Source organism: Myxine glutinosa, chromosome 9 (genome assembly GCF_964187855.1).
Source record: "Myxine glutinosa chromosome 9, kmMyxGlut1.1, whole genome shotgun sequence".
NCBI classification, from domain to species: domain Eukaryota; kingdom Metazoa; phylum Chordata; class Myxini; order Myxiniformes; family Myxinidae; genus Myxine; species Myxine glutinosa.
The window spans coordinates 547387-569587 of record NC_136269.1 but is presented as its reverse complement, the minus strand read 5'-3'; the positions used below and the strand labels follow the sequence as shown (position 1 = coordinate 569587).

Genomic DNA, 22201 nt, shown 5'->3' with positions numbered 1-22201 from the left:
GAAACACCACATTGCAGGACCCGATAAAGCCCTTGTTCAGTAGCTTATATCTTATTATGTGTTTTAGAGTAAGGCCTTGTCTTCCATTAGAATAATACTCCATTGCACGGAATCAATTAAGAATAGCTCCCCTTCAATACTTCCATTTCCCAGCCAAACTCTCCATCTGCGGGTAAAGCAGTTCACAAGCGTAGGGTGCACGCCCTCTCATTTCGCTGCTATAGTGAATATGTGCTCCGTGCTCTGTTTGAACAGGAGGGGCGGGGTCGCCCGGGAGAGGCAAGCCCAGGGCGCGCCACGAAGGGCGGGGCTGTGCAGCCCCATGCCCAAATAAGGAAACAAGTCCGTGGCTCGCCACGAGGGGCGTGCCGTCGGCGCGATGCCCAAATAAGGAGACAAGCCCGTGGGATTACGATACAAGGTCACGAAACAGAGCACGGGGGAGAGGGCGTGTCAGTCCCGCGCTGGAGAGAAGTGAGAGGAAGGGAATACGAGCTGAGCTGCGTGGAGAGGTACACGACAAAGAAAGGGTCCAAGAGAAAGCAGAGGAACTTTTACGAACGAGTTGCAAAGAGATACGGCAGATGAGTCCAGCCCCGTTTCAACCAGCCGCGTGAAGCCCTGACGGGGCAGCGAGTGACCCTGCCGGCGTGCGCTGTAAAGCCGAATACCAGGAGCTGCCGGCGTGCGCTGTAAAGCGGATTTCAAGGAGCTGCTGGCTCCCCGCTTCCCGCCCGGAGTGGACCTGCTCGCTGTGCCCTGTGATCCCACCTGCTCATCCTTTCCAGCCATTCCTGCCTGCAAGTTCCCCATTTGCGTACGTGAGTTTGTTTTGTTCGTGCTGTCCTGGGTAGTAACTAAGTCTGTATAAGCTAGTAATTTTCACTGTGTCACCTGCGTTTTCATGTCCGCTGTAAATACCCGTGACTGCTCTTTTTGCTTATGTGTGTGTAAATAATAATAAACCCCGTTACTCTTCTGTACGTCTTCTTCTTCTTCTTCCTCTTTGCATTCGTCGTCTTAGTCTTTTCCACATTGAGTATCTGTGGCACGATACGGCCAACGTTTGGGTGAATCGGGTTTAGTCGGGGAACAACTGTTCGGCCGCGGTGCCTTCGCTCGGCAAACAACATCCATATCCGCGGACCGTAACAATTGGTGTCGGGGAGTGGGATACGAGGCCCGAACCAAATTTTTAAAACAGCTAGAAAAAAAAATTTGGTCAAAATTTGGAACCACCGAAATTTGCGTTGTTTTAAAGCAAAACCCGAATTTTGAAATCGCGCCATGGCTGGTCAAGGCGATCGGATGCAGGTGGGTGAGCTAGAGGAGGGGTTAGGAGTAACCCAGGACCTCGGGGTAATGTATATGGAGGAGGTGGTTGAGGGGGTATCAGGCGCACAAAATGGAGCCATCGCGCACGTGGTTGTAGCGGCACCAAATTTTGCCGCGCCCGTGACCGTAGCCGCACCAAATTGCGCTGCGCACGTGGTCGCGGCAGCCGAGCCAGAGATGCCAGAGTACATGCGAGTCTTTATGATTCAAATGATGGCAAAAATGGATGCTCAGGGTGAGCGAATGAGGGACGAAGCGAGGGCTGATAGTGAGCGAATGAGGGACGAAGCGAGGGCTGATAGTGAGCGATTGGGGGGCAAAATGGGAGAAATGGGGGAACGGCTAGAAGCTAAATTAGAGGGATTACACAATGGGATAGAGGGGGTGAAACATGGGTTAACGGGGGTGGAAAATAGAATGGCTGCCCAGGAGAATCAGTTAGAGGGGGTGAAAAATGGGTTGAGGAGGTTAGAGGATAGGATGGAAGACAAATTGCGGGAGATAGGGGAGCAATCCGCCCGAGAAATTAAACAAATGGGAGAGCAGATAGAGGAGGTAAAAATCGGGGTAGAAACCAAACTGGATGCTCAGAGGGATGAATTGGGACAGATGAGGGCGGCATCTACAAAAGAGAGGGAGGAGATGAAAGAGGAGATACGACGAGGTGTAAGTGAGGAGGTCTCGGGGGTACGCGAGGAGGTAAAGCGAGGTGAAAAGCGTATGGAGAAAGAAGTGAGAAATGGGACGGCAAAGTTACAAGGGGGCATAGAGGACCTGACGGAGGAGGTGGAACAGCTGACGGTGGGACAGACGGAGTTAGTGGAGCAGGTACAAAAGAACACTGCGGTACTAGGAGGCTGAAAAGCGACACAAAGAGACATCAAGGACGACTTAATAGCGACACAGAGGCAATGTCAGATGGTACGTGAGAGACTGACAATGAGGTTGGACGAGGTGACAGAGATAATGGAGACGAAGGACCGGCAGGTGAGGACGCACATAGAGACGGTCAAGATAGCCTTAGAGGACGAACTTGAGGAGACGCACCGGGAAATAAAAGAGGTGAAGCAAAAATTAGAGGAGGTGGAAGAAGAGGTGAGTGAAATTAAGAAGAGACGGACAGAAACTAAGAGAGAAATACAGGAGGAGGTGATGGAATATGTACAAGGTCGGTGCTCAACTCATAATGGTGTGCTCACTAACCAAATAAAGAGTTTGCAGGTGGTGAAGGAGGTGCGGAGACGAGGTGCCAAGGTGAGTGGCGATATACGAGGAAATGTACATGATGTGAGGGGAGCTTCAGTCGGCTTGGGGGTTGAATTGGACCCGGGTGTTCGTGAGAGGCCGTTGGTGAAGTGTGCAACAGGTACGGTGTGCGAAAGAGGAGGTGTGCGAGAATGTCCGACTCTGGGGTGTGTGAGGAAAAAGTGCGCGCCGAGGAGTGAGTGTGCTGTCGAGAGTGAGTCGGTCGTAGCGCGTGTGCAAGGGAGCACATGGAAGCGCGTAGTGAGGAGTGTTACAGAGGATGTAACGAGAGAATGCACGCCTGTAGTGAGTGTTACAGAGGAAGTAACGAGAGAGTGTGCGCAAGAGGATGTGCGAGAAAGGTGTGTAACGGACGGGTGCATGAGGAAAGAGTGCGCGGTCGAGAGTAAGGGAGAATGCACGCCTGTGGTGAGTGTTACAGAGGATGTAACGGGGGAGAGTGCGCGAGAAAGGTGTGTAACGGACGGGTGCATGAGGAAAGAGTGCGCGGTCGAGAGTAAGGGAGAATGCACGCCTGTGGTGAGTGTTACAGAGGATGTAACGGGAGAGTGTGCGCAAGAGGGTGCGCGAGCAAGGTGTGTAACGGACGGGTGCATGAGGAAAGAGTGCGCTGTCAAAAGTAAGGGACAATGCACGTCTGTGGTGAGTGTTACAGAGGATGTAACGGGAGAGTGTGCGCGAGAAAGGTGTGTAACGGACGGGTGCATGAGGAAAGAGTGCGCTGTCGAGAGTAAGGGTGAGTGCGCTGTCAAGAGTGGTGGTGAAAGTAGTGAAAGTGACACGGAGCGTGAGTTGGTTGTGACAGGTGAGCGAGGATGTACACCTGGAAGGGAAGGATGCACACCTGGAATGGTAGAGCGTGTGTGGGAATGCACACTTGAACTGGTAGTAAGGCACGTAGTTGGGTGTGCGAGTGAGAGCACACCTGTGGTTGTCACAGAGGAGGTGACCGAGGAGGGGGTGCGAAGAGGTGTGTTGGTGAGGTGTGCGAACGACGAGTGTGTGCCAAGGTGTTCGGTGGTCAGGTGTGTGACCAAGTCTGTGAGCGGAATGAGTGTACCTGGGTGCGTAAGAGAAGGTGCAATGACGAGGAGCATGGGAACAGCTGGATGTATGAGCAAGGAACGGGCTGCGGGGTGTAAGCATGCAGGTGAGGCATCGACGGTAACCGGGTTAGCGGTTAGAACGACATTTAGCCGAATCGGGCCCTCGGTGCGTGCCGGGTTTCGCGTACCGCGAGGACCAGCGGGGATCCGAACCACGGCGGGTTCAAAAGGACCGCCGTACGTGATCCACGCTGGGCCGCGCTTGGAACGGCCGCGCCCGTGCTCCGCTAGGCGGAACGGGCAGCCCGATAGGAAGGGTCGTCATGGCGACCCCTTTTTGTTGAGACGTTCCGGCAGGTCGAGATCTGGCCATGGGATGGCTCCGTGCCGAGGTGGTGCGTGGGATCTCGGCCCGAGTAAACCTCCTTCCCTTCACCGAGTGTCGGACATATCCAACCGCCGGCACCAAGCAACCCGCATTCATTGCTCGGCTTTACGAAGCCGGGCTGTGGAAGTGAATTGGCGCACCGAGAGGCATTAGTAAGTAGACTGTAATGATGAGGATAGTGGTCTGGACCCGAAATTAGAAAAACAAAATTTGATGATTGGCAAAGGATTGGCAGAGTGATGATTGGTAATGGTACAGTGATTGGCAGATGATTGGCAAATTTTTGATTTGTTGGATTTGGACGAGCAAAATTAATAGTGAGAGATCCCCGATGTGATGGGATGGCCAATCCACCATCCCTCACAGAGGGGGGCAAAGGAGCACTAGTTTATGGGGTTTATGGCGGTGAAAACTAGCCCGGGAGGGTTAGGATATATCGTGTGTAGGGATCTAGAGATTGACATTAGGTAACGTTAAGGTTAGGTAGTGACAAGGATACCTGTAGTGGGGACGCAGGTAGATTAGTGTGGATTATAATGACGAGGGAGCGCAATAGTTTAAAGGGACGACTGGGAAGCGCAAGTTTCAGAGGGGAGTAGTTAGATGAGATGATGCCGTGTGTTTGAGGATTGGGAATGTATGGTGAACAGGTGTGATTGAACAGGTGTGATTGCACAGGTGTGCAACTGAACAGGTGTATGGAGCAGAGTATGAGTGAGTGAAGGTGATGGGTGTTGTGCTGACCAAATGGTCCAGGAAGGAAGGAGGGTGCAGGTGGCACCAGGTGTGAGTGCACAGGTGTGCACCAACAGGTGTGTGGAATACATGGAGTGTGGAATATATGGGGTATTGGAATGGATGGTCGTGGAGTGAGTATGGTGGAAACTATGGAGTGGAGTGGATGGTGCGAAGGTGTGAGTGGGGGAAGGATGGACCCCCATCACGAATACCCGGGGCGGGTAGTGTAAGTGTTAGGTAGAGGGTATAGGTAAATTGTGGTTGTATATTGGCATCTGTGGTGCGGGTGGAAGAATGGTGATTGGATGGGTGCATTCGTGTTGTGGAAATGGCTGGGCTTGTAGCCTGTTAGTGTGTGTAGTTGGTTTGGGCACTCCACCACTGTGAGGATGTCGGCCAGGTGAGGCCGCAGGTGGGCTCTGGGAGCCGGTAGAGTTGTTGTGGATGGGGCCCGAGGATCCGGAGGACGGACCCGGGTAGCCCAGTGCCAGAGGGCACCAAGGGGTGACAGAGCCAGGAGGGGCCTTCCCCAGTTAGTTAGGTTAGGGTGAGGAGCTAGGTAAGCTCGGGTGGCAACTGCAGTGGTGGAGGTGTGCAGGTGGGTAGACCTGCTGGGAGAGCTGCACGACCCAGCCCAGAAATTGTGCAAGGGCACCGGGAGATGAATCGGGGGAGTGAGACCCCAAATTGAGAAGCACCACAGTTTGGTCAATGGGAATTGGTTTTTAGAACCCATAGTGTAAGTTGGCCAATGAATTGGCAGGGAGAGACCCCGGGTAGAGTAAAGAGTGTTAAAGTCATTTAGAGGGTAGATAGGATGAAGGATCTCCTCGCACCATCTGCATCCACTCACCTGAGGTGACAGGTACCTCCACACCAGGCCAGGATGGTTTAATTATTTTATGATGCAAATGTTTTGGATTGTGAGACGCATCATGACGTGGGTGTGACATTGTGCTTTGTTGTTCCATCTCTTCCTCCTTATGAGGATTGATGACGAATTGGGTGATGGCAAATTTTGGATAGAGGGATTGTGGAGACGAATTTGGTATAAGGGAAATATGGGGAGACGTGACAGTAGTGACGAATTTGTAAATGTGTAGATTTTGTAAATATGGGGTAAGGGCAAGGGTAGTGTAGGTGACAGGGGGGGTGACGTACGGTAGGGACGAGCTTTCTCACTTCGCTCTCCGTACGCATTTCGCCCTGCATTGCCTTATTGATGTGTACCCTTGTGACCTTACCCCTCGCTCATCTGTCTTCCCCCTTTTGTCTCCCACATGACCTGTGCGCCATTGGGCGCCAAGGGGAGCGTGCGTCCTCCATTGTGCGCCCGGAACTCCCAGAACCAGCTGTCTGCATCGATGCACCACATTATGGACCACATGTCTGTGGCCGAGCACCACTTATGGACCCCATGGGTTGGGGCATGGCCCCTCTGCTGGAACCGGCCATGAGGGCCCGAAATCTTGCTTGCGGACCTTGGCCACAGGGCACCGATGCCCCACAGGTGAACCACACTAGTCGGCCCTGTGGGCCATAAATAAAGAAAATAAAAACAGACACGTTAGGTGCATTTTATTGCAAATAGGCCGCCAGCAAAGGAAAAAAAAGACAACAACTGGAAGAAATAATAATAGCCAGCAGAGGGAGCCGAAGAGCAAGAGACCACCTGCAGGGTTAGGGGTTGTTGGTTTATTTTGATTATTCATGAACACTGATGAACGGTGGTGACTGCACCGATTGGTGCTTGAGGGTGTTTTGGTGCGTTTTGGGTGCTTTCATGGTGCATTGATGCAGAGCAGACTGTCTCCCCCCCAGAAAGAACAATTACAGGTCCTGGGTTAGTTTTGTAAATAAAAGTAGCGTCAACTGTAAATAATGCTCCCCACCGTCAGTGTATAGTTTGAAGACCATTCCGCAATTCGGTTAACTGTGGGCGTGAGTCTGTTAGGCAGGGTGCAATGGAGCAGCGGTACATATTTATTTATGTTTTAAAACTGTCGCACTCAGGGTCAGGTTAAAAGTAGAGGGAACTACACCTGCGTGTCACACTAAATAAAAGTTGTAGGCCCGGGAGGTGCCTAAGAGGAGGAGGGTGCAGTGTTGCGGATATGAGAATTGCATTTTTTTGATTGTGTTGTATTGTATTGGAAATGGTGATGAACATTGTTTGAATATGGCCCCTCCTGCCTCCAGAGTTGTGTAAAGGTAAAAAGGGGGTCCCAGTAGTTATTCCATGAAACACCACATTGCAGGACCCGATAAAACCCTTGTTCAGTAGCTTATATCTTATTATGTGTTTTAGAGTAAGGCCTTGTCTTCCATTAGAATAATACTCCATTGCACGGAATCAATTAAGAATAGCTCCCCTTCAATACTTCCATTTCCCAGCCAAACTCTCCATCTGCGGGTAAAGCAGTTCACAAGCGTGGGGTGCACGCCCTCTCATTTCGCTGCTATAGTGAATATGTGCTCCGTGCTCTGTTTGAACAGGAGGGGCGGGGTCGCCCGGGAGAGGCAAGCCCAGGGCGCGCCATGAAGGGCGGGGCTGTGCAGCCCCATGCCCAAATAAGGAAACAAGTCCGTGGCTCGCCACGAGGGGCGTGCCGTCGGCGCGATGCCCAAATAAGGAGACAAGCCCGTGGGATTACGATACAAGGTCACGAAACAGAGCACGGGGGAGAGGGCGTGTCAGTCCCGCGCTGGAGAGAAGTGAGAGGAAGGGAATACGAGCTGAGCTGCGTGGAGAGGTACACGACAAAGAAAGGGTCCAAGAGAAAGCAGAGGAACTTTTACGAACGAGTTGCAAAGAGATACGGCAGATGAGTCCAGCCCCGTTTCAACCAGCCGCGTGAAGCCCTGACGGGGCAGCGAGTGACCCTGCCGGCGTGCGCTGTAAAGCCGAATACCAGGAGCTGCCGGCGTGCGCTGTAAAGCGGATTTCAAGGAGCTGCTGGCTCCCCGCTTCCCGCCCGGAGTGGACCTGCTCGCTGTGCCCTGTGATCCCACCTGCTCATCCTTTCCAGCCATTCCTGCCTGCAAGTTCCCCATTTGCGTACGTGAGTTTGTTTGTTCGTGCTGTCCTGGGTAGTAACTAAGTCTGTATAAGCTCGTAATTTTCACTGTGTCACCTGCGTTTTCATGTCCGCTGTAAATACCCGTGACTGCTCTTTTTGCTTATGTGTGTGTAAATAATAATAAACCCCGTTACTCTTCTGTACGTCTTCTTCTTCTTCCTCTTTGCATTCGTCGTCTTAGTCTTTTCCACATTGAGTATCTGTGGCGCGATACGGCCAACGTTTGGGTGAATCGGGTTTAGTCGGTGAACAACTGTTCAGCCGCGGTGCCTTCGCTCGGCAAACAACATCCATATCCGCGGACCGTAACAATATATATATCTGTGCAGCGTCTGTCCTGTCCTGTGTTGTCTTGTCACTGAACTACTTTCTCAAACTTTTGTGAAATCGTACCAAACTTCTGGTATGCACAAATCTCTCCCGTCGGTATGTCCTAAGGGTATTTAAAAAAAAAAATTGCAATTTTTATTTTTGGAATTTTTTGGGGAATTTTTTTTTTTCAACATCAATTGTTTATAAAATGTGATATCACGTATATTACAAATACATTTGTGCAAAATAATTTTTGGAATTATGATTGGTTTAAACTATAACAAAACGGCAACTCGGATACAGTCATTTATCTATACTAGGACGTGCCCGTACGTGGCGTACCCGTAACCGTACCGTACCCGGTACCGTACCCGTACCCGTGATGTGCCCGTAATGAATATGTACAAAATATAAATATGTATGTACTACAATCGATCGTACCTTACAACAATCAACACAGATTGCAACGTCAAATAAATGAATACGCTCTCAAATGTGCCGTCCAAGGCAGTGTCTGCTCGCCACGTTCAGCATCAGTTCAGCGTCACTATGACTATCCGTAAGTCCGGAAGTGACGTCCTCATTTGACTGTCCGGAAGGTCGCATATCGCAGGAAAGCGAAAGAATCGCAAATTAGTTTTAATTAGTTTTAAAACATCGTTTAACGCCAACATAGCGCCAACATAGTTTGCCGACGGGAAATAAATGAATACGCTCTCAAATGTGCCATCCGAGGCAGAGTCTGTTCGCCACGTTCGGCACACGTGATAGCTCGCTGCTCTCTGATTGGTTGAATCGTTTTTTGGACATAGCTCGGTAACTACTTCTGCGATTAATTTAAAACCTTGAAAAGGCACATCCTCGGGTCCCCAGCAATATACCTGGCAAGTTTCAAGTATATCGGACCCGTGGTTGTCGAGAAACAGCGGTCACAGACAAACAAACACACACACAGACACACACACACACACACACACACACACACAGAGATTGCTGGAATTATAGATAGACTAGGGCATGCCCGTACTATATATATATCTAAAATTATATCCCCCCCCTCTATTTACATGAAATGGTTTGGTTCATGAAATGTTTTGGTCCATTCGCAACGCCAAAGCGAACGGCGAACGCTTTACATGAAATGGTTTGGTCCATGAAATGTTTTGGTCCATTCGCAACGCCAAAGCGAACGGCGAACGGCTTGCGAGTACAGTGACAATCCCCCCCCCCCCCTCTATTTACATGAAATGGTTTTAATTAGTTTTAAAACATAGTTTAACGCCAACATATGGCATGCCCGTACCCGTACTATCCGTAATGGCGCACGCTCTCACAGGAGCTCCGGAAGGTCGCATATCGCAGGAAAGCGAAAGAATCGCAAATTAGTTTTAATTAGTTTTAAAACATCGTTTAACGCCAACATAGCGCCAACATAGTTTGCCGACGGGAAATAAATGAATACGCTCTCAAATGTGCCATCCGAGGCAGAGTCTGTTCGCCACGTTCGGCACACGTGATAGCTCGCTGCTCTCTGATTGGTTGAATCGTTTTTTGGACATAGCTCGGTAACTACTTCTGCGATTAATTTAAAACCTTGAAAAGGCACATCCTCGGGTCCCCAGCAATATACCTGGCAAGTTTAAAGTATATCGGACCCGTGGTTGTCGAGAAACAGCGGTCACAGACAAACACACACACACACAGACACACACACACACACACACACACACAGAGATTAGTGGAATTATAGATAGATATCGACACATCTGGGCAGTGTCTGTGTTGTCACTTAACGACTCCCTCAAACTTTTCTTTCCGTGGTTGTGAAGTGTTTTTAATAACGTTGTGGTGGTTTTGAATCACGTGGTGGTGAGGTATTTTGAATTATGTGGTGTTGAGGTGTTTTTAAATGACGTGGTGGTGAGGTGTTTATAATTACGTGGTGGTGATGTGTTTTTAAATGATGTGGTGGTGAGGTGTTTTTAATTTTGTGGCTGTGAGGTGTTTTTATTACGTGTTTTATGGCTGTGAGGAGTTTTTAATTTCGTGGTGGTGAGGTGTTTTTATTACGTGTTTTATGGCTATGAGGTGTTTTTATTACGTGTTTTATGGCTGTGAGGTGTTTTTATTACGTGTTTTATGGCTGTGAGGTGTTTTTATTACGTGTTTTATGGATGTGAGGTGTTTTTATTACGTGTTTTATGGCTATGAGGTGTTTTTATTACGTGTTTTATGGCTGTGAGGTGTTTTTAATTTCGTGGTGGTGAGGTGTTTTTATTACGTGTTTTATGGCTGTGAGGTGTTTTTATTACGTGTTTTATGGCTGTGAGGTGTTTTTATTACGTGTTTTATGGCTGTGAGTTGTTTTTATTACGTGTTTTATGGATGTGAGGTGTTTTTATTACGCGTTTTATGGCTATGAGGTGTTTTTATTACGTGTTTTATGGCTGTGAGGTGTTTTTATTATGTGTTTTATGGATGTGAGGTGTTTTTAATTTCGTGGTGGTGAGGTGTTTTTATTACGTGTTTTATGGATGTGAGGTGTTTTTAATTTCGTGGTGGTGAGGTGTTTTTAATTTTGTGGTGGTGAGGTGTTTTTATTACGTGTTTTATGGCTGTGAGGTGTTTTTATTACGTGTCTTATGGCTGTGAGGTGTTTTTATTACGTGTTTTATGGCTGTGAGGTGTTTTTAATTTCGTGGTGGTGAGGTGTTTTTATTACGTGTTTTATGGCTGTGAGGTGTTTTTATTACGTGTTTTATGGCTGTGAGGTGTTTTTATTACGTGTTTTATGGCTGTGAGGTGTTTTTATTACGTGTTTTATGGCTGTGAGGTGTTTTTATTACGTGTTTTATGGCTGTGAGGTGTTTTTATTCCGTGTTTTATGGCTGTGAGGTGTTTTTATTACGTGTTTCATGGCTGTGAGGTGTTTTTATTATGTGTTTTATGGCTGTGAGGTGTTTTTATTACGTGTTTTATGGCTGTGAGGTGTTTTATTACATGTTTTTTATGGCTGTGAGGTGTTTTCAATTTCGTGGTGGTGAGGTGTTTTTAATTTTGTGGTGGTGAGGTGTTTTCATTTCGTGTTTTATGGCTGTGAGGTGTTTTAACTTACTTGGTGGTGAGGTGTTTTGAATTACGTGGTAGTGCGGTGTGTTGAATTACTTGGTGGTGAGGTGTTTTGAATTACGTGGTAGTGCGGTGTTTTGAATTACTTGGTGGTGAGGTGTTTTGAATTACGTGGTGGTGAGGTGTTTTGAATTACTTGGTGGTGAGGTGTTTTGAATTACGTGGTGGTGAGGTGTTTTGAATTACTTGGTGGTGAGGTGTTTTGAATTACTTGGTGGTGAGGTGTTTTGAATTACGTGGTGGTGAGGTGTTTTGAATTACTTGGTGGTGAGGTGTTTTGAATTACTTGGTGGTGAGGTGTTTTGAATTACTTGGTGGTGAGGTGTTTTGAATTACGTGGTGGTGAGGTGTAATCGTCCCAAACTTCCAGTCTGCACCTACCCCTCCCCTATATGTGTGCTGAGGGGTTCTTTCTTGAAAAAAAAACATTCAACCTTAATCTTAAACTTAAATTGCCTATAAAAATGTAATATCACAAACACAACAAATACATTTGTACAAAGTAATTGTTTGTATTATGATTGGTGTAAATCATGACAACACAGCAACTCAGGTACAGTCATGAGCCTCAGCTAAAATAAGCCCGTCCCTCAGTAATGAAGCTTGGTGAGTTGAGCGCAGCGAGCCGAGCCAAGCTAGTATATATATATATATATCTGTGCAGTGTCTGTCCTGTCCTGTGTTGTCACTGAACTACTTTCTCAAACTTTTGTGAAATCGTACCAAACTTCTGGTATGCACTTATCTCTCCCGTCGGTATGTCCGAAGGGGAATTTTAAAAAAGCAATCAATTTTTTTTTTGGGGGGGGGGAACCTTTTAGGGAAAAAAATTTTTTTCAACTTCAATTGTTTATGAAATGTAACATCACGTATATTACAAATACATTTGTGCCAAATAATTGTTTGAATTATGATTGGTTTAAACCATGACAAAACGGCAACTCGGGCAGTCATTTATCTACAGACTTGGCATTTAATATGGAATATTTTTTTTTTCTTGACTTGGGTTTACTTTCTGAACTCAGGATATCAATCTGGTGAGTTTATTTTACCCTTCGGTGTTGTCTTTGTTGAAAGAACCATGTCACTGATTGTCTTTCGCAGCAAGAAGTCAATAACAGGATTATATCACAGGTGGCGTGACAAAATGTAAGGACAGGTACATTTGACGATTGGCTTCACAGTCGGGTATACAAGGGTTGTTGCATTCTGTATTAGTGGAAAACAACTGCTGCACGTCTACAAAAGTTATTGCCGCTTCCTCTGGAGATGGTCCGTCAACTTGACAATGTTGTTTGTCATGGAGTGGTGGCTTTACGAAATTTTGGCATGAAACAGCGTGCTATTGCTCGGCAGTATGGCATCACTCAAGGTCAGGTGTCAAAGATCCTGAAACGAAATGCTCAGAGGGGTGTCCCTCCTCCAATACCGAGGCCAGGACGTCCACGCAGAACCACAAGGAGAGATGATCGCCAGCTGCACGGGTTCGTCTGCAATGGCCGTACCAAGTCAGCTAATCGGCTTAGGACTGAGTGGCAGCAACTGACAAATGTGCCTGTATCCAGAAGGCTAGTCAACCAACGACTGGCTATCATGCCAGGCGTCCCCTGAGAAAGCCACGCCTGACCAGACAACACCGCCAGCGCTGATTGCAGTGGGCCAGAGAGCACCGTCAATGGCAGCCAGGACACTGGAATCACGTGATCTTCATTGACGAGTCTAGATTTCTGGTCTATCATCAAGATGGCCGCGTCCGAGTGCGCAGACAAGTGCATGAAGCCGACAACAAAAATTGAATAGTGCCAAGAGTCCAAGCTGGAGGTGGTGGGGTGACCGTTTGGGCTGCTTTTCATGCAGGGGGCAAAACTGACCTGGTTGTTCTGAATGGAAACCTGAACCAGTTCAATTACAGGGTCATTCTGGAAGAAACATTGCTTCCATTTGCTCGTGCAGCCTTTCAAGGAAACTTTGTCTTCCAAGATGACAATGCACGGCCTCATCGTGCTCGCATGATCCAACACTTTCTTTCTGACCGTGGTGTAGAGCATATGGAGTGACCTGCCATGTCCCCGGATATGAATCCGATAGAGAACTTGTGGGCAGAATTAACGCGTCAAATCGACAACTTGGACCAGCAGCCGACCTCTGTGCGTGAATTGCAGCAGACTATTGTCACTGCATGGCAAGCGATTCCTGTCCAAACCTTGGCAAATCTCGTGAACAGCATGCCTCAACGTGTACGTGCTCTCCTGAATGCTCGTGGGGGTTACACGAAGTACTGAACTGTAATTTTACTGTCCGTAATCCCCGTCATCATTTAGCTTTTGTTTTTGTTGAAATTTTTTTGGCTAATGTGCAAAATAAAGAGATACTTCTTGAAAATGTACAGAAGTTTAACACAGTACTGTCCGTGAATTGAGTTCGCTATCAGTTCACATCACTTTCAAGGATCAATTTATTTGTTTCGAAATGTCAAATGTGGTTTTTGTTTCTTTTAAAGGTCACTTTAACAAAATCTAGAATAATTTCAACATAATTCCAATGAACTTTTGGTTCTAAGTTATCTTGAAAAGTAAGTTCACCCCCACAAAAAAAATATTCCATATTAAATGCCAAGTCTGTATTTTGCGACACATCTGGGCAGTGTCTGTGTTGTCACTCAACGACTCCCTCAAACTTTTGCTTTCGTGGTTGTGAAGTGTTTTTAATAACGTTGTGGTGGTTTTGAATCACGTGGTGGTGAGGTATTTTGAATTATGTGGTGGTGAGGTGTTTTTAAATGACGTGGTGGTGAGATGTTTTTAAATGACGTGGTGGTGAGGTGTTTTTAAATGACGTGGTGGTGAGGTGTTTTTAAATGACGTGGTGGTGAGGTGTTTTTAAATCACATGGTGGTGAGGTGTTTTTAAATCACATGGTGGTGAGGTGTTTTTAAATCACATGGTGGTGAGGTGTTTTTAAATCACATGGTGGTGAGGTGTTTTGAATTACGTGGTGGTGAGGTATTTATAATTACGTGGTGGTGAGGTGTTTTACATTAGTTGGTGATGAGGTGTTTTGAATTAATTGATGGTGAGGTTTTTTTAAATCACGTGGTGGTGAGGTGTTTTTAATTTCGTGGCTGTGAGGTGTTTTTATTACGTGTTTCCTGGCTGTGATGTGTTTTTAATTTCGTTGTGGTGAGGTGTTCTTATTACGTGTTTTATGGCTGTGAGGTGTTTTTATTACGTGTTTTATGGCTGTGAAGTGTTTTAAATTCCTGGGTGGTGAGGTGTTTTGAATTACTTGGTGGTAAGGTGTAATCGTCCCAAACTTCCAGTCTGCACCTGCGCCTCCCCTATGTATGTGCTGAGGTGTTCTTTCTTGAAAAAAAAACATTCAACCTGAATCTTCAACCTAAATTGTCTATAAAAATGTAATATCACAAACAACAAATACATTTGTGCAAAATAATTGTTTGTATTATGATTGGTGTAAATCATGACAACACAGCAACTCAGGTACAGTCATTAGCCGCAGCTAAAATAAGCCCGTTCCTCAGTAACGACGCTTGGTGAGTTGAGCGCAGCGAGCCGAGCCAAGCTAGTATATATATATATCTGTGTTGTGTTGTCTTGTCTTGTGTTGTCACTGAACTACTCCCTCAAACTTTTCTGGTTTCTGGTACCAAACTTCTGGTACGCACCTATCTCTCCCATCGGTATGTCCTAAGGGTATTTTTTTTGAAACATTTTCCAATAATTTTTTATTTTTGGGGGGGGGGGGGGGAAATTTTGATGGTGAGGTTTTTTAGTAGTGATAAAGTAGTGATAAAATACTTTTGTGGGAAAAAATTTTTTTTTCAACTTCAATTGTTTATCAAATGTAATATCACGTATATTACAAATACATTTGTGCATTATGATTGTTTGAATTATGATTGGTGTAAACCATGACAAACTAGCCACTCAGGTAGTCATTTATCTATACAGTCATGTGAAAAAGTAAGTGCACCCCATGTAAAGTTTTGATTTTTTCAACATATTTCAACATGCAGCTATTTGATCTTCATTTCAACAATATTGATAGATAAAGGTGATATAATATAACAAATATCATGAAACATTTACATTTTGTAGTCCATTGTATAATTTAAATAAACATAAATGCAAATTTCGCATGTGGAAAAAGTAAGTACACCCTTGGCTCTATTAGGTGGTATTGCCCCCTTTGGCAGAAACAACCTCAAGTAGGCGTTTCTTATAACTGTCTACCAGTCTCTGACATCGACTGGGAGAAATTTTTGCCCACTCCTCCATGCAGAATTCTTTCAGCTGTGCGATGTTTGAGGGGTTTCTTGCATGCACAGCTTGTTTCAAATCCCCCCACAACATCTCGATGGGATTTACATCCGGGCTTTGGCTTGGCCATTCCAGAACCCTCCATTTCTTTCTTTTCAGCCATTCCTTGGTGGATTTACTGGTATGTTTAGGGTCATTGTCATATTGCAAGATCCAGCTTCGGTTGAGCTTCAACTTTCCGACAGATGGCCTCACATTATCCTCAAGCCCCCTCTGGTACAATGAAGAATTCATAGTGGATTCTATGATGGTGAGCTGCCCAGGCCGTGATGCAGCAAAACTGCCCCAAACCATAATATTTCCACCACCATGCTTTACAGTTGGTATCAGGTTCTTGTGGTGAAATGCTGTCTTTGGTTTTCGCCAAACATGTCTTCTGGTACTGTGGCCAAATAGCTCTACCTTTGACTCCTCTGGCCAGAGCACATTGTTCCAGAAGTGCTGGTCTTTGCCTAGGTGTTCATTGGCAAACTTTAGCCTTGCCCTGATGTTCTTTCTGGACAGCAAAGGTTTCCTCCTGGCGCACCTCCCATGTTGATCAAATTTGTGCAGCCTCTTTCTCATAGTAGACTCGTGCACTTTGACATCAACAGTGGCAAGAGCTACCTGTAGGTCCCGTGATGACATTCTGGGGTTCTTAGAGACTTCTTTCAGCATCTTGCGGTCTGCTCTCGGGCGGAACTTGCTGGGGCAGCCTGGCCTGAACAAGTTGGCAGTTGTTTGGAATCTTCTCCACTTGCAGATGATCTTCCGGACAGTCGAATGATTGATTTCAAATTGTTTGGAGATCTTTTTAAATCCCTTCCCAGACTCTTAGGCATCTATAACCTTCTTTCTGAAGACCTCAGAGAGCTCTTTTGATGTAGGCATGGTGACGCCGCACACTTCAACAACAAAGAGCAAACCAAACTAAATGTCTGAGGTTTAAATAAGACAGGTTCTTCCAAGATCCTCTCTCACGATGTTCTAATAATTTGCACCTGAGCTGGTGCACCTGATTCTAATTTTAGGTATTTGAAGTAGTGATAAATGTAGGGGTGTACTTACTTTTTCCACATGCGAAATTTGCATTTATGTTTATTTAAATTATACAATGGACTACAAAATGGAAATGTTTCATGATATTTGTTATTTTATATCACCTTTATCTTTCAATATTGTTGAAATGAAGATCAAAGAGCTGTATGTTGAAATATGTTGAAAAAGTCAAAATTTTACATGGGGTGTACTTACTTTTTCACGTGATTGCATATCTACATATCTGGACATTGTCTGTTGTCACTGAACTACTCCCTGAATTTTTCCGTGGTTGTCAAGTGTTTTTAATAACGTGGTGGTGGTTTTGAATCACGTGGTGGTGAGGTATTTTGAATTACGCGGTGGTGAGGTGTTACGTGTTCCTCCCCGACCTCCTGGTTGCGGTATACCTCCGAACCCCGAGAGGAGCCACGGCAGAAAAATATGTTATTCTGTGTCAGTAAACAATAGTGAAACCACACCAATGATTATAAACGAACAAAGTTGTGTTAAAAATCACACACAAGAATAATGGTACAACCAATAGCAATCAAAGTGCACTCAATATATCTTAAGATGGTACCATCAGCTAAAGTAAGATAACTCACTGCGCTCCCAGTGAATGAAAAAGAACCCTCCTCAATGTCTCTATAACTCAAAGGTGATCCTCCCCTCCTGCGAGTAGTGATGAGGCGAAGAGGTGATGAGGCGAGTAATGAGGCATAGGCAAAGCGTGGACAGTCACATGGTCCAAACCAATAACAGACTGGCAGCAGACAGGGAAATCCCAAAGGCGCGATCCAGACATGCACATTCACAGTTCAATCAGCGAACCGCAATGTAATCTTCAAACACCGCTTTTGCGCACACACATCCCCGGCAGACGACAGGAGGGTGAGAAAAGCTGACGCGTAGCAAAACCTTTTTCGGTGAACGAAGCGCAAGGTTCAAAATGGCCGATGGCTCTTACTTGAGTCGAAGCGACTTGGCGAGGAATCTTCCGAACCTCCACGCCTAAACCTGACGACGCAGGTTTCTCAATCCTCCAGCGATAACACCTATCGCAGGAAATTCCTTTCAAGGAAACTCAAAAGTCACTCGCGACTTTTGTTCGATAACGCTCGCTACAGAGCTGCAAGCCACGCGTCTTGTCCGACTTTCCTCGCCACGCCTTCTTCTTCTTCTGCTTCTTTTTCGTCTTCCGGTTCCCGATCCTGCTTCCTGTCTCTTTTTTACCATGAACGCTTTTAACCTTTTAACCACAATAACCATTTCCCTTAAACAACAACAATTATAATACATAGAACCAGAAGTGTTTCAAGTGGATGAAAACCACAACAGCGGAAGGGACGAATCCGTAACAGTGAGGTATTTTGAATTACGTGGTGGTGAGGTGTTTTGAATGATGTGATGGTTTCAAAATCTGTTGCCTATGATGGTGAAGTTTTTTGAGTGAGATGGCCAAGTTCCATGTTTTTTTATGTCCATTACCGTACTCTTTACAGAGGCTTGACATGGGTCGTTTGCCATTGCCTTCCCAGTGTTTTTTATCCATACTCTATCCCTTTAAATGCTGAGCATCGAGCAAGGTAGAAGAATGTACCTTTTTGTTCATTTTTGACATGACTCACCTGGGATTTGAACCACTGACCTCGCAGACTCAGAGCTGATGCTCTCAGCGTTCTGTCGCCAAATCTGATCACACGTCATCACACACTTTCTAGTTTGTACCTGATGTCACCTGTGCTTACTTTCTGTCTTCCACAGCCGTGAGACCCACAAGATTGCTGTGTTTTACATCGCGGATGGCCAAGAGGATAAAGTGTCTATACTTTCCAACAGGTGTGGGAGCCATGCCTTTGAGAATTTTGTGGCAGGTCTTGGATGGGAGGTGAGAATAAATTGAGCACTATTTTCCATCTCTTTCTGAGAAACCGGAAACCAATTTAGTGGTGACGAGCTTGCATAACTCAAAAACAAACATCATAACTGTTTGGTTACCTGGTGTGCGTTTCTCACCACTAACTGAAACATCTGAGGGGTTTGGACCATGTTTGTTTGTGTGCTTTTATGGTCGGTAATCCAATAGGTTCTACCCATTGTTTATTTCCATTGTTCCAATCGTTCACATTTGGTAGCCACCCTGGTGTTGGCTTAACGGTTAAGGTGACTGGTTTTGAGATAATTGGGTCTTGGGTTTGAGCCCCTGACGTGTCTTTGAAGAATTAACACAAGGTGGGTTGGCTCATCCTGTCATCCTTCAGAAAAATGAGTACATATTACTGGGAAGATTTTGAAGGAGGTTCTCTAAGGAGTGGATCAAATGTAAACTGGGCTATCCAACAGGATGTACATCGTGAGATAATAGGTTTTGTAATTTGGGGACATCGATTGACACCAAAGGTGCACTGACTGATCTTGAGAGATTGCTTTAGTGATCTTGACCCAAATAGGTGTCTTATTTATTTAGCTAGTAGGTTGTACACAGCAACTGCCCAGGGTAGTACTACCGTTCTGACTCAGGAGCGTTATAGTGGTGCCCGGGCCCATCTTGCACTCTCCATGTCAGGATTGCTGGACTTCCTTTCTGTCTCACTCAAACTATATCTACCGGCCTAGCTTCAACCTCTCTTTCTCACAAACAAACATCATACCCTTTTCTTCTATTCTGAGGCCTGCCTTTGATGAGGGTTATATAGTCCGTGCCTGGAACCTTAAACATAAATAAAATAAAATAATTGACAATGTGAGATGGCCTGGTTTACTTCTCAAGCGCTGCTCTTGAACCTGATCTGCTGCTCTTGCACATCCTCGTTCTGCTCTTTTTACCCTATCACTTGATTTAGTTCATCTTCCGTCTGCTTGGCAACCAAGGGGCAACTGCACACATGGATTACTGACGTCCTCTACTTTCATCGCCAACGTGCGGCTCTCAACGGAATCCTTTAATCTCCTCCCCCTGTAAAGGCTGGAATGCTCCAAGGCAGTATTCTGGGCCCGAGTCCTATTCCTGATCTTCATACCTGATCTCTCTGACTCTCTAGAAAATCCTCTTTATCTATTTGCTGATGCCTCCACCCTCCCTCATGACATTTATCACACAGTCAGAAAGCAACGGCTTGCCTCGATTCTCACCTTGACAAAATTACAAAATTGGTTAAAATTTTGCAATGTCTTTCAGTCCTGACAAATCTCTCTCTCTGTCTCTGTCTCTCTCTCTGTCTCTGTCTCTGTCTCTCTCTCTGTCTCTCTCTCTCTCGCTCTCGCTCTCTGTCTCTCTCTGTCTCTCTCTCTCGCTCTCTGTCTCTGTCTCTGTCTCTGTCTCTCTCTCTCTCTCTCTCTCTCTCTCTCTCTCTCTCTCTCTCTCTCTCTCTCTCTCTCTCTCTCTCTTTCTCTCTTTCTCTCTCTCTCTCTTTCTCTCTGTCTCTCTGTCTCTCTCTTTCTGTCTCTCTCTTTCTGTCTCTGTGTCTCTCTCTCTCTCTCTTTCTCTCTTTCTGTCTCTCTCTCTCTCTTTCTCTCTTTCTGTCTCTGTGTCTCTCTCTCTCTCTCTTTCTCTCTTTCTGTCTCTGTGTCTCTCTCTCTCTTTCTCTCTTTCTGTCTCTCTCTCTCTCTCTCTCTCGAAAGACCAGATGCCCTCCACTCCTCGTGCCCCTCCCCATCCTCTTGAGGAAATTCAGTTACTCAAGCTCTTGGGTCCCACTATCAGCCACAATCTCTCTTGGTAAAACGACATTTCAAAGCTCGCCTCCAAAGCCCGTCGCCGACTGGGCATCCTTCACTGTACTAAGTCTCTGGGCTTGTGCCCCTGCTTCACATCATGCTCAGCTTAACGCCATGGAAACCAAAGCCTTATTGGGATCTTCCATGATGAAGCTGAGTATATGTGTCAATCACTTTCCAATCACAGACAGGTTGGTGGTCTCTCTGTCTTCTACCGCCTCCTTTCTGGTCTTGCACCCTCTGCTCTTTCCGTGCTTTTCCCCCACCCCAAAGGTTTCTCCATGGTGCACAAGGTCCACCATCAACCCCATTCTGGTGAAATTCCCAAAATGCAGAATCACTTCTCACCCCACTCATTCGTTCCTCTACTTTCCTGCTTGTGAAACCAACTTCCATATTCTCTTCAATCTCATTCTTCCCTCCAAGTCTTCATGACATCTGTTCTCTACCATCACAGATCAACCCCCATCCAAAACCATGGTTTGTTCTACCTCTGTTAACCCCCCTATCCCCAAGCCCATCTTCTTCCAATTTTCCAGGGTTTCCTTCTTGAGATTTTTCTTCTCTATCCATCTTGTCCAACTCTCGTGTCCTCGCCTACCCCTCATTCTTCCCCCACCCATTTCTGTCCAAGTCTCCCTCTATTTTGTCCCTCAGCCCTGAGATTGCCATTCACCCTTCTCTTTCTGCTGTTCCTTTTGTCCGGTTGCATTCTGATTCATTCCGCGTTCCAGCTCTTATACGAGCCTTCACTCTGCATATAAAAAGGGAGGGAGGGGAGGGAGGTCGCTCAAATTTATCGTTCATCTGTTCTGTAATGATATCATTCAATTAAGATGTGTTATTTTTACCGTAGCAACTGTTTATCATCATAAGGTTCATCTTTGAAAAAACGTCGTCATGAGTATATTCATTTTTATGCCTCCGTCACTGAAGTTTCTGGAGGCATCATGTTTTCAGGTTGTCCGTCCGTCCGTCCTTCCGAGATAGGTTTTCATTACCGCGATAACTTGAGAATGGCTAAAGGGATATTAGTCAAACTTGGTACAGGTATTATAATGATGTAATAATGTGGGCGGAGGCATATCGGTCGGTCGATGTCGTGACGCCGAAGAGTGTCGTTCTTGTTAGATCTTCATCATAATTTTGGTTCAAGTAAATCTTGCACACACTCCATGGTGAGGAAAGCATCGGTATGTTGTTGTTGTTCCAAACTAATTTGTGGATTTATATTGGTATTTTTCATGTTTTGAGAGGGCTAGCCTAAAATGATTGGCTCCTGATGTATTGCTTTCTCACTTGAAAGTGACTCCAAAACAATGTATTTAATCGATTGCAATCAGACAGTTGTGTAATGGTTAGAGCGCCCGCTGTGTCTCGGAAGTCCGTTTTTCAAATCCCAGCCGAGTCGCACCAAAGGCTTTTTGAAAACATGATACGAGCTGCTTCGTTACTTTGTGTTCAGCGTTTGAAAAGGAAGGAGCACGGACAAAAGGAAGGAGCACGGCCTTTCACTCACTCACCGCAGGCAGGTAGGTGGTCTTTCTGTCTTCTACCGACTCCTCTCCGGCCTTGCTCCCCCAGCTCTCTCTGTGCTCTGTCCCCCAAATATTCCTACAGGTCGCACAAGATCTGCCAGCCACCCTCTGATGGTTAAACTGCCGAAATCTCGGCTCTCTGCTCACCTTCACTCTTTCATTCCTCTTTTCTCCCGCCTCTGGAACAAACTCCCACACTCACTTCAATCACACTCCTCCCTCCAGGTCTTCAAAACAGCTGTTCACCACCATCTCTTATCTTCCCCCATCCAAAACCTTGATCTTTTCTACC

General features: G+C 46.1%; 1 protein-coding gene across 2 annotated transcripts in view; it reads left to right on the top strand.

The window, feature by feature from the left end:
• LOC137435670 (ral GTPase-activating protein subunit alpha-1) overlaps window positions 1–22201 on the top strand; it is a 532061-nt gene that overhangs the window by 422872 nt on the left and 86988 nt on the right. For both annotated transcript variants that reach the window (XM_068129617.2, XM_068129616.2), the window contains exon 36: window positions 18419–18542. In XM_068129617.2, the coding sequence (XP_067985718.2) occupies window positions 18419–18542 (124 nt within the window). The remainder of the gene's footprint in view (window positions 1–18418; window positions 18543–22201) is intronic.